Source organism: Podarcis muralis, chromosome 17 (assembly GCF_964188315.1).
Source record: "Podarcis muralis chromosome 17, rPodMur119.hap1.1, whole genome shotgun sequence".
Lineage (NCBI taxonomy): Eukaryota > Metazoa > Chordata > Lepidosauria > Squamata > Lacertidae > Podarcis > Podarcis muralis.
The window spans coordinates 39,288,248-39,300,942 of record NC_135671.1 but is presented as its reverse complement, the minus strand read 5'-3'; the positions used below and the strand labels follow the sequence as shown (position 1 = coordinate 39,300,942).

The 12,695-nt window shown below is 44.2% G+C and overlaps 1 protein-coding gene and 1 long non-coding RNA gene across 5 annotated transcripts in view; one reads left to right on the top strand and one right to left on the bottom strand.

The window, feature by feature from the left end:
* Positions 1-260: 260 nt before the first annotated feature.
* On the bottom strand, positions 261-3,463 carry LOC114588153 (uncharacterized). The gene is made up of 3 exons (XR_013391086.1): positions 3,344-3,463; positions 2,767-3,059; positions 261-2,502 (listed from the first exon to the last, which is right to left on the bottom strand). It is a non-coding gene; the product is annotated as an uncharacterized LOC114588153 (long non-coding RNA).
* Positions 3,248-12,695, top strand: part of MECP2 (methyl-CpG binding protein 2) — a 108,545-nt gene continuing 99,097 nt past the window's right edge. The window contains exon 1 of one of the 4 annotated variants that reach the window (XM_028713114.2): positions 3,248-3,339. Coding sequence is in view for 2 of the 4 variants with exons in the window: in XM_028713113.2 (XP_028568946.2) it covers positions 3,464-3,498 (35 nt within the window). In the remaining 2 variants the exon portion in view is untranslated. Of the gene's footprint in view, positions 3,340-3,372; positions 3,499-12,695 lie in introns of those variants that run through there. The other 3 variants (XM_028713115.2, XM_028713113.2, XM_028713111.2) reach the window with 3 other exon arrangements.

The following is a 12,695-nucleotide window of genomic DNA, read 5'->3' as shown; positions in this document are numbered from 1 at the left end:
GTTTGTGGTCACACATGACTCTGCAGTAAACTTTTTGAGAATTGGTCAACTTTGGTATCGTAATGAAAATGGGTTGTAACTGCTTTTCTGGAAAGCTTGTTGTATGTTTTAACAACTGCATGAGAGTCTAGAATTCAACAGGGGAGGCTTTTTCTGGAAAGTATGTACATAGAGGGGAGAAACTCACCTGCTGGATTGTTGTTTTGTCTGTTTTGTTAAGGGTTCAAAAGCCTTGTAAAAAAGAAATGTTGGTAACACGGTTGCAAGGCCATTAGGTAAGGAGTGGGCAGGCTTGGTGGCAAACTGTTGAAGTACTGAGTTGAAAACACTAGGAACAGAAGTAACTAATCTGGTGCTTGTTATTCATCTGTTTTAAAAATAATAATATACACCCCTCTGATAACTAGAAGTGGCAACCCTACTGTGAACCACTATGTGAGTTTAAGTGGCTGCTACAACTAGATTCTGAAGTCTTACTGCGGAACATGTGAAAAGCTTTATCCTTTAGTCTCACTGAAGGGGACAGAAAAGAGACCGAGTGTGTAGAACTGCTTTTATATATAGACTTAAAGGTCAGCACAGTCTTGATTCACCTGGGACATTCCCATTTTTTTGTGTGAATCCCTGGCAAATTGTCTCATGAAAGTACTGGGATTTATGGCTGTATAGAAGCTGGTGCCACATTCTAACTACTTGGCAGAAGCTGCAAAGGGAGCAATTAAAACTTATTTTATTGTTTTTATTCCACTTCTGCCTGAAAGGCACTAGGGGCAGATGCAACTATAGTTAATACACATGGCAAGTCACGGGGATGGGAGCTTACTCTTGTTTTCCATACTTTTTTTTCTTTTTCAAGTCCTGGTCATGACTGCATGCTTCGCTGAAGTGAGGCTCAGGCAAGGAGCTGTCCACCATGGGATGCTACTATCATCCTGGCCAGATTGCCTACTGCTGGCAGCATTATGCAAGCCCTTCACCATCCCTGCCACTGAGTTTTCTTTCCCCTCCTTTTCCTGCAAAAGGAACAAAAATTTGTGGCATATAAAATACTGTAATATCAAATGTATTATGGCATAAGGATAAATGCATTTCTTGTTTGTTTGTGCTGACTAACCCTTTGTAAGATAGTGAATACATTTTTGGATCAAACAATATGTATAAGGTTTTGATTTTGAAGGATTCCTTCCCTCACACATTCTCACTTTTGCATGCACATTCTTCCTTTACCCTTCTTCCTGTGTGGGATGAACTTATGTGGGGCTGTTTTGATATTTCTACTTTGTTTTGGATCATAGAATTATAGTTAGAAGGTTGTCAATTAAAATTAAGTAGATAAGGTTTGTGTCACATGACATTCTTGGAAAACCCATGTGGCTTCTTGTAAACAATCCTCATAGAGTGATTGCTTAATAATCTGTTGTATAATTTTGGTTGGTGTCAACATCTGGCTGACTGTTGTGTATTTTCCTGGATCTGCCTTTCCCTCATTTTTTAAGATAGCCCTACAACTTAGTTCAGTGTAAATTGTGTTGTTGATCTCAAAATACTTGAAGTTTAGCTATAGTGGTTATGTATGAAGTCTAAGTTACACTGCTACCGCAACTCTGCCAATAATTCAAAGAGCTTGAAGCTGCAACCCTATACATGTCTATTGAAAAGTAAGTCTGATTGGGTTCAATGAGAATTACGGTACTTCCAATTATGTGAGTTTAGGATTGCAGTCTAAATTAAACTTTACAAGTGAATTTCATTGTAACGATTGTAATACTTTTAATGTATGTCCTATAACTACTAATTCACCACGGCAGTCAGAAGTTTGATGCCACATAATAAACAGATCAATTTTTTAAGACAAATACATTTATTTCAAACCATAATTTTATAAATATATTTGTTCATCACTACAAAGGATTAAATAAGTAAATTTTACTGTATGAGTAGTTTCAATACTTTTACCAGTGAATATATACTAGTATATAAGGAAGCAACAAGCACAGCCTCTGGATCTTGATGCAAAAATAAGGGTTTTATAAATACAGATGCACCCCTATTTTCCTCTTTGGCAACAGCTTCCAGAGGGATACCTGTATTTCATCTGTTTACCAAAGGAAAACTTAAGCTACCACATGGTTGTTATTTTCAACTTTGAAATGTTAGAGGGCATGCATAGATTTTCTCTGCATTCTCCATCTATAATTGTAACATGGTTATTTCCCCCTTGAGATCTGTGAGCAAAGTCATGCTACATCTGCAGCACAGCACAGAGCAAGGTCCATATACTTATCTGTGTTGAATCTGTTCCTGGCAATCATGATATTGCAGATGCTGTGCTCAAGATACTTGGGCCTGAGCGGCTGTTTTGACTGTTTTGGTTGTTAACAAAAATTGCTTCCATGATATAATAATTTTCTTTCAGATGCTTGGAACATATCAGGCATGGCAGTTGGCTTGCATTCATGTTGTAAGGAGTAGAAAATACGTTGAGACTGTGTTGCTATTTTACTAGAAGACAAGAGTACAATATTTTGAGGGAAGATTTAATGTGTTGGTGCTGCTGTTTCAACATGATAGCTGGGCACTTATCTTTGACTACCTGTACATTTCAGGAACCATAGAAAGGCTTTAAATGAGTGACCGAATTAGTGGGGAGGGATGGAGGAAGGTGGACTTAGCGTGGCGATATAGTGAGTAACTGAGGAAGAGCCTCAGTACAACCGTGCCAGAAGACCTTGGTGTTCTAGGCTACACACATGGCCAGACTGATACATTTTTGCACCTGAGGTGAACCACAAAGCTCTACTTCGGGATCCGCTGCTCCTGTGGATTCTGCCCTCATGGCTGGGCCAACCTGGCTGCACCCACATTCCAGCGGGCCTGGTGGTCCTCCTGGGGTGAGTAATGGCTGCAGAAACATGACCTTGGTAGAACTCGATGGGCACATTCAAGACCAAGTAACAGGCATGGTCTTGGCACCCATTCTCAGGATTTGGAAGGTGCTTTGCCCTGAGAAGGCCAGGATCCTCCGTACCCACACAGAAAGGGGAGGGACCGCCGAGGCACTTCGAGAAAAGGGAAAGGAAAAAACCGTTAGATCCGTTACATTTCAAAAAGCCTTTTACCCGCAACTCTGCACCGCCCTCTTCGTCAGTGAATGATGAACCAACGGGCCTATCATTAGGCAGACAACATTCACGAACCAATCAGAGGCAGCGCGGGCACCTGTCCCCCACCCACTTTTTTATCGTAGTTACTGACAGCACTTCCCGCCAATTCTAACGGCCGCCGGGAACAGGGCAGCCTCGCCCGTGTAGAAGAGCACCGGCCAATAGCTCCGTGAAGGTACCCTGAGTGATGGGAATCGGCATCCAATTGCAGCGAAGAGGGCGGGGTCTGGCTCTCCGGGTTTCCTCTCCGGCTCGGTTTCCCCCCTCCCCCCCCCCGCGGGTTTTTCGCTGCGAAGAAAATGGCGGCGGCGCCGAGCGGAGATGAGGAGAGACTGTGAGTGAGCCGGGGAGAGGGGGTGGGGAAGAGCCGGGCCGGACCATCACACCACTTGCGCAGGGGGCTCGGGCGGGACCATGGCCAGCGCCGGGGAGGGCGGCGCGGCGGGGCTGCGGCCGCTGGCTCCTCTCGGCTGGCAGTCGCTCCTCCTCCCCTTTCCCTCTGCGCGCCCAGGGCCTCGAGTGCGTCACAGCGATCCCCTCTGCCCAGTAATGGGAGGGGCGAGGAGGAGGGCGCGGGGCGCGCCCCCGGAGGGGGGCAGGGGAGGGGCTGGCGTGGGGCGCGCGCTTGAGGTCAGAGGTGACCTGTGCCCGCTCCCTGCTGGCATCTGCCAGCCTGGCCCCTCATCCTGCATCCCTGCCGTGGCCCTCTTGCTTTGGCAGGTGCCTTGCCCGAGCGCCTCATGCCAAGTTGCCCAGCCCGCCCTGGGTCTTCAGGTGATGGGGACACCTGGCAGCCTGCTTCTGAGGCCCACTTTATCTCCATCTCTCACTCCGCTTGCTTCTACCCCATCGTTGCCGACAGAGAGTGGGCAGCGCAGTGGGCAGAGTGCGCGTGTCCCTGTAGGCTGTGTGTGGTATGGTGGTTTGGGCCTCCTTCAGCGTAAGCTGGTGCCTCTGCCCATTTTCTTCACTTTCTTTTTCTGGGTTGTGCAGCAAGGAGGATTGGGCTCCATCCCAAGTGCCATGGTGCCCAGTGTGTGTGTGTGTGTGTGTGTGTGTGTGTTGCTTGACTCACCTGTGCATTTCCACTGGGCAAAGCGGTGGTGAGGATTGGGGTTAACAAGTTCAAACCTCCTCACTGCATCACGCCGAAAGTGAGGCAGGGCAAGGAAACAACAGGGTTGGTGGCTGATGGCTTGCTATGGGTTGGGGGTTGGCTCTACTGGGCCCTGTCCTTTGTGCCACACCACTCAAAGAGAAAGAGTAAGCACCTTGGTAGGGCCTTCTAGATGGCTGACAACGAACTGGAAGCAGACATGAACTTTGCTTACAGCCATGACTTGCCCAATCTCCCTGGTCTCCTTTCCCAGAGCTGGTGGATGAGTAAGGGCAGTGGCTGCTCCCCTACACCCTTACTCAGGGTGGTACAGAAGTAGCTGCTGTCTGTCTTCACTGCCCTCAGAGAGAGAATATGCAAGCAAGAGTAGATGGTAGCTGCTTGCAAGAGTAGTGATTGCCTTCAGACTATCACCATCATTGCTTTTGCTCTGGGAAGCTCAACCTCAGGGTAAGAAGCTTCTTTGGTCCATCAGTGTTATTGTATTCGGCATGACATAGTCAGTATGGCCAGTGATCAGGGATGGTAGGAATTGTAGTCCAGCAACATGGGGAGCACAGGTTCCCGATCCCTGATCCACCCACTTATTTCCTCTCTCCTTAGGGTAGGTGTGGAGAATTGGGCCCAATGCATCTTCCCAGAATGAATGAGCAACCAGAAACGATTGTGTTTTTTACAAGCACAACTGCCAACTCTGCTTACTTGCTTGCTCTCCCTCTTTTTTGGGTGGCACAGTTGGGCTACCTGGGCTGAATTTCAGCTACACCACCAGTAGAAAGATAACTGATGCAGAACTTGCCCTATCTATGATGTCCTTTTGAGTGCTGGATCCAGTCCTATGTCCTGTACCACTGACAGCGTGAGCATGTTCATGTTTGGTCAGCGGCAGCAGCTCACACTGCCTGACTTGGCAGTATCCAGCCTTCCCACCATGCTGCTTAAACAGAGAGTGTGAGCAAGCAGAATGATTGGGAGGTGGTTGCTTCTGCCTTCTGTGGTTGTGCACACACTTTTGGCAGCCCTGTTGGCTCCAGTTCTCCCTGCTGTGTAGTCCAGAAAGAAAGGGCAAGTGGACATCTTCTTGTTCACATAAACTTTTTCGTTGGGCTGCCCAGCAGACTTGGCCCTTACTGTTGCACCTTCCAGAGAGAGAGAGGAGGAAGTAATTGGAGGCAGAGGCAGCGGTTCATTGGTTGAGGGTCGAACCAACTGTGCATGTACTTATTAAACACAAACTTTCCAGTCCGTTTTGAAAATTGGGTGAGGGAGTTAACTTTTAATACTAAAAGCATTTGGGTGATGAGAATTAACTCTCTTCCCCTGCTTTACCTCTCCTTGCCACGTATCTTAAAGATTTTTTCTTTCCTAGCCCATTCCCAATATAGCAAGTTTGCTGATTGGGAGAAAAAGTCAAAGCAATGAAGCCCAGTGAGGTAGGGACAGCGCGTGGTTTGAATTTTGTTCCCATTCCACTTGCACATTTTTTGGTATTAAAAATAAATTCCTCCACGCTTGCTTTATAGCCAGACTGGCAAACACGTATTTCAAAAACACATGGGCATCTGTTTTGGCCCTTGTTAGCTTATGTTTGTGGCCTGGCCTGTACCACTTGTCCTCTGCCTCTGAGCGGGAAGGGGAAAGTAGGTGTCACTCTATTTATGGTAACTGTCATTTTCTTTGTACTTTGATGTTGTCAATCCTCAGATGTCATGATTACCAATTCTTTATCAATTATTTGATGTCCTCTAATGTTAGCTGTCTTGTGTGATCACAACATTTCAGTCACAAAACAACTATACGCAGTCTGTAGGTATATGGAGAGGGATAAAAACGGGTCTTCATCCTTTTTCCTTTTCCTTTTTTTTTGCCTTCACCGCTTGTGCTTTGGGAGTAGGGGAAAAATATCACTAATGATTTTATCCTGAATAACTTTTGAAAGGAATTGTGTTGTTCACATAAGTTATTTAACACTTATTATCTGCTTCTGTTATGTATTGGCTTTGCAGGTATTATCCTATCCTTGCTTAAATTGGCCACAATTTTTTTAAAAAATCCTAGTTGTCAAACTATTTATTTGCAACTTTTCCAGCCCAGTCCATAATATCCCTGCTTGCTCTTTGTAAACCAGGTTCCCAGTGCTATTGCAGTTTTGGTTGATAGTTGCTTCTCCAATTACATCCTCTCCTAGCTCAAGACAACTGAGTGCGCTTATGTCAGACATTGGAGTGGTACAATCATGTTTGTCACCTTCACCCTTATGGATTAGGTGGCATTTCCATCCTTCTACTCATAAAACCTTATAAGCACTGCAGTGCATCTGCTTCATGTTGTGCATATATTCCAAACATAAGTTGGCTATGAATGTTTGCTGCTTCCTTGTGTTAAAAGATCTGCCCCACCTTATCTCGCATAAATCTCTGTACAGTGCTACAAATGTATGTCCTGGAGCCTTTGTTTACTGCATGGTGAAGATTTGGGTGTGAAACAAAAGGTGTGGCTTCTAGTAGGTTGTTCATATAATTCATTTGATATATATCAGGAGTTTTGTGTTTCTAGCCAAGTTTTGCAGAGAGAAACTTGAAAACGTAAAAACTTCAAGCACTTTTCACAAGTGAGGCAGAGGTCATAAGTTTGGGGGAGTTATTTTCAGAGTAGGCTTTTTGTGAAATGTTAATTTAAATTTTGTGTGAGACCTTGTCTATCCAGGTATTGAATCTTAATACCATGTTTCACATCTAACTTGTCTAAAGAACTCAGTTTTACACAGGTATGTTAGTGTTGATGTGGGAAAAACTCTGCTCTCCCATAGGGTTGTAGCTACTCCCAAAGTAAAATACCAGTGCCCTGGGGGACATGATAGATTAAGATCATGAAATTGCTGTGTTGTGAACACTAATAATATGCACGCTTGCAGTGTCATAGGAAGGTGCATAAAATACAAAATATTTGTGACTCATTTTCTGCTGAGCATGCCTCTGGTAGAAATTAGAGGTGGGTGGGGCACTGGGGGTACTCTTCTTCCTCCCCCCCCCCCAAGAATTTCAGTTTCAGTTCTTCTACCTTTAACAGCTGCTTAGCAGGTCCCTTGTTTCTCTTTCTATTTGTTTGCAATTATGTTATTGGGCCACCCATTCTCAATTAAGTGATGTCTCAAACTGTTGCTTCTTTGGTTTATGTTTGTATTTGTTTATTAAAAAGCACTTACAATATTGGTGCTATTTATCTGGTTGGAAATTTATTGTTTATTTGAGGATTTCTAGCCTACTCTTCATTAGAATAATTCTAGAGTGGTAGTAGAATATAAAATATAATTACATGATAAAACCAAATTTAGATAAAAACAATATAACCTTAAAACAACAGCAACAAACAGGTTCTGCAAGGGCAAGTGTATCCATCTCCACCAAAGACTTGAGCAAATAAATGTGTTTTAACTGGTGCTGCAAATGCATCAGGATCAACCCCAGTTAAACTGGAGAGAGGTTTCTATAATTGGGATGTTATTATTGAAAACATCATCTGACATGTTGCTGTGAAACAAATGTTTGGCCTATATGGCACTGTTAAGAGGGTGCCCCCCTTTGGATTTTTTTGGGGGGAACACCCTTTGGCTCTGTTTGGTGATACTCTGCTTCCTAGTGAACATTGTACTGGCAAATTGTTGAAGTGGGTGCTCCTTCACTTGCATCTGATTTGTCAGTGCTAGCAGAATTTGATGGATGGATTTCTCTGCCTGTAAACTCTCCACAGAGGTTGCCTGTACTACATACCGTATTTTTCGTCCTATAGGGCGCACCGGCCCATAGGACGCATCTTGTTTTTTTTGGGGGGGGGAATGAATAAAAAAAATTATTCCCCCCCCCCAGCCGCGGCTGCCGCCCCAAGCCTTGCGTACACCTGCCCGAAGCACGGGGCGCCCTCCAGAGGGCTCCCCATGCTTCGGGCTGCAGACTGCTGCCCGCAAGCCTTGTGAGCCCGCGGGAACTCCTGCCGGGCTTGCAAGGCTTGCGGATAGCTTCCTGAAGCCTGGAGAGCGAGAGGGGTCGGTGCGCACCGATGCCTCTCGCTCTCCAGGCTTCAGCGAAAGCCTGCATTCGCCCCATAGGACGCACACACATTTCCCCTTCATTTTTGGAGGGGGGAAGTGCGTCCTATGGGGCGAAAAATACGGTACCCATCATCTATAGGAATAACTCCTTGCAGGACCCTCCTGGTGATCCCAGGGTGTCTGTTCGTAGAGGCAGTGTGTTTCCCCCATCCCTAAATACGCTGAATTTACTCAGAGGTCATATGTACACAAAAGGTGTAAGGAGAAGGATGAAGGATGATCTTCAACCATTTTGCCCCTTTACTTGAAGTAGGGAAAAATAGCAAGAGGATTGTTTAATTAATTAATTAATTAATTACATTTTCACACCACCCTACATCTGAGGATCATAGGGCAGAATATAAAAATACAAAATACATAACAAAGTAATAAACAAAAACAATATACCCTGCACACATATAGGATTATTCCTAAGTGATGTCCTGTTGTCATCCTGTCATCTTTGGTGTCTTATACCAGTCTTTTATTTTTGAGATTGAGCTTTCCAGACCCTACATACGCTGTCATGTGTGTGCTCCCTGGGTTGACTGATAGCCTGCTGTAGATTGAGGAGACTTCTAGAGCAGAGAACTTTCAAATACTACTCTTTAATTCCATAGTATCAAATCTGGGATTGGAAAAATCAAGATTGCCCAGAGGCCTAAGTAATCTGATGATAAGTTACAGTTCTGTTCAGATTCTTGGAATGAATGTTATGAATATGCCAAATTTATGTCAGTTCCTTTTGTCTCAGCCCTACGACATGGAAATATGACTAATATATCTATCTATCTATCTATCTATCTATCTATCTATCTATCTATCTTTATATTAAATACTGTGTCTTGAGATAAATTAGCAAAGAATCAATTTTTGTGGAAAACTGGGCTATTGGTTTAATCATGGAGTTGTTAATGATTTGTGTAAAATCTAGTTGTGTTGTCATAATGATGGCAGTATATGGCTTCAGTCATGGACCCACAATTACAATTCCTCAGTCACATCCACAAATGCCTCATACTTGGTGTGATCCAGATATCAAAGAAGAGCTGGCTGTGATTGCAGATGACCAAGAATCTTACGTTGCTCATTTAGAAGCTGCAGTTGTGGGAAACTGTATATGTGCCTTTTACACGAAGAGCTGCTTATATAATTTACAACAACAGTGTATCTGTAATTGTGTCTTCCTATATCTAAGTGTGAATTAGGTGACCAGTTTATTTTTCTCATCCCACTTCCTTTTGACTCGCCCCATCCCCACCCTTTGTTTCTAAGTCAAATATATTGGTCCAGTCTCTTGTAGCTAATATAGCCATTTCTCTTATTGTAGTATGAAGACTGTAGTATGAGGGTTGTACCTTTCCACTGGAGCATCATTTAAGACGCAAAGTAATTTTTCAGTTGCTGAGCTAAAATATGTGACAAAGACAAGTACAGACAAGTGGATTTAAAACATATTGAGCACTGTTTTCACATGTGTATTAAATTGGTGTCTGTGTAGAAATATGTTGAGTAACACAGAAGGTAACACAGCAATGTTAAATATTTGAAGGAGAATATAAACTATTTCAGCAAATAAAGGGTATAATGTAAGGTACTTGGTCTTACAATAAAACCAGTTGTCATATACTATTGCATGTAATGCTAAACCATGGTCAAGCACAAATCGCAGTGAGACCCTACTGTTGTTGTCCTCTGGCATAGCTATGAGGGGATTTTGGAAGCTTCCATTTCTCTTTTAGATTAAGCGCAGTTCAGCATTATGCCTGAACCTTAAATTGTTATTAATCTTAACTATAAGTGAAAGCAAGCCAGCTTTGTAAACAATGGTTTGAGGTTAACTTATTTCTTCTAACCCAGGGCGGTCCAACTTTTGATACCAAGTGGACCGCAAGAGTACTTGGACACGCACACTGCCTTGTCATGTGAGGGGGAGCGGGGCCAAAATTTGACACCCACACACCCAGCCCATGCCCTGCCCTCCCAAAGCTGTCTAAGCGAGGAAGCCGGCTTTGGGAAGGAGTAGTGAGGCACTGGCAGCATCCTAGAGCCCTCCCAACTCCTTCCCAAAGCTGGCAAAGTGCTAATTAGGCTTTGGGAAGGAGGTTGAAGGACCCTAGGACCTTGCCAGAGCCCTCAAACCTCCTTCCCCAATCCCAGCACCTTGCTTAATGGCTTTGGGAAGACAGCACAAGGGCTGGGGGGGTGACATATGTTGCTGAGGGCCACACATTGAGGGCCACATGTTAGACCACCCTGCTCTAACCACAGTTAAAACTTCATTTTTCTTGGATTTGATGTCATAGCAAGCTGCGGGTAATCTAAAACAGAAGCTAAAGCTTCTTCAGTCTTCATGGTTGTACGTGAGGATGGGGTGGAATGTGCACAAGCCTGAGATTCACTGTGACCTGCTCTTATAACACTAAACTTTGGCGACTGAGGTAAATTCCATTGCACAGTTCCCTCGCACAATTGGATGTACCGAGACTATGATCTATCTGCCATAGCATATATGGTAACACTTAAGAAATCAAACCAAATCTTTCGGAATTTGGATTTTGACAAATGTTTAATAAGTGAAAGAGTGAGTGCAGGCAATATATAGAGATTCACTTACAGTAACTCTTTAATAATGGAATCAAAGTTGTGGTCTTATCCCTTAAGGATGCCCACAGGGGGTTGAAACGGTTCAGGCCAAACTTGAGTGCTTGATTTAGACCTGAAGGCATTGAATGTAAACGTTTTCCTGTAAACACTAATGATCAGATTCATAGCTTTGTCCGTAGGCCATGAGATTGTAGATTTCATCCTTAGTGGGTGTAACCCCAAACAATACTCATATCCCCCCCAGCATTGTGCCCCTCTGCTCCATGACAAAGTTGGCATGAATAATAATAATAATAATAATAATAATAATAATAATTTTTATTTATACCCTACCCTCCCCGGCCAGAGCCGGGCTCAGGGCGGCTAATAGGGGAGGGAAGAATTAAAATACAGTTTAAAATGCAGCCTCATTTTAATAATATCCCATAGATCAAAACCATAAGGGGAAGGAAACATAAGGGTCAGACTGAGTCCAAACCAAAGGCCAGGCAGAACAGCTCTGTCTTGCAGGCCCTGTAGAAAGATGTCAAGTCCCGCAGGGCCCTAGTCTCATGTAACAGAGCGTTCCACCAAGTCAGGGCCAGTACTGAAAAGGCCCTGGCCCTAGTTGAGACCAATCTAACCACCTTGCGACTTGGGACCTCCAAAATGTTGTTATTTGTGGACCTTAAGGTCCTCCCCGGGGCATACCAGGAGAGGCGGTCCCATAGGTACGTGGGTCCTAGGCTGCAATGGGCTTTAAAGGTCAAAACCTGCACCTTAAACTCACAATTAACTATTGTGAGGCATGATGTTCTTCTCTGTAAACACACACACACACCCACACACACACCCACACACCCACACACCTTTAATTGTTTCCTGTACACATCACTAGGTGAATAGAGCCTGAAATACAAAATATGCAAGCAGAATGTTTCTTCTAGGCTAGCAGTTTGCCTTTTTACTAGATGACTACCAATTACTGACCAGCATGAATTTTTTTCATTTTAGTTGCTAATGTTAGTGTTGTCAAAAACACCTCTGGCATCTGAGTCAGCATTTCAGCATGACCTACTGACAATCCTTGTTTCTGGAAAGTGTATAAGCACCCAACATTGCTTTGTGAGCCTTAGGCATGAACTTGCTAGGTAGCCTTAAGCAAACCACTATACTCTCCATCCCAGCTCCATGTTGGAATAATACCAGCCTACCATATGGCTGGCGGTTCGAATCCCTGCGATGGGGTGAGCTCCTGTCGCTCAGTCCCTGCTCCTGCCAACCTAGCGGTTCGAAAGCACCTCAAAGTGCAAGTAGATAAATAGGTACTGCTCCGGTGGGAAGGTAAACGGCGTTTCCGTGCGCTGCTCTGGTTCGCCAGAAGCGGCTTAGTCATGCTAGCCACATGACCTAGAAGCTGTGCGCCGGCTCCCTCGGCCAATAAAACGAGATGAGCGCCACAACCCCAGAGTCGGCCACGACTGGACCTAATGGTCAGAGGTCCCTTTACCTTTACCATATAGGATTGTTGAATGTGTTACTAAGGTAATGGGTATGAAAAGCTTTGAACACTCAAAAAGGAGCACTACATCAACGCTTATTGGCAAGTTATGATGAGAGAATACCGGGCATCTTTTTGCATTGTGTCTTTCAAAAGTTAATTATTCAGGCAAGATATTACACTTTTGTAGATCTATAAAAATGTTGGCTCAAGGCAGACATGCTTCATTATTGTTAGAAT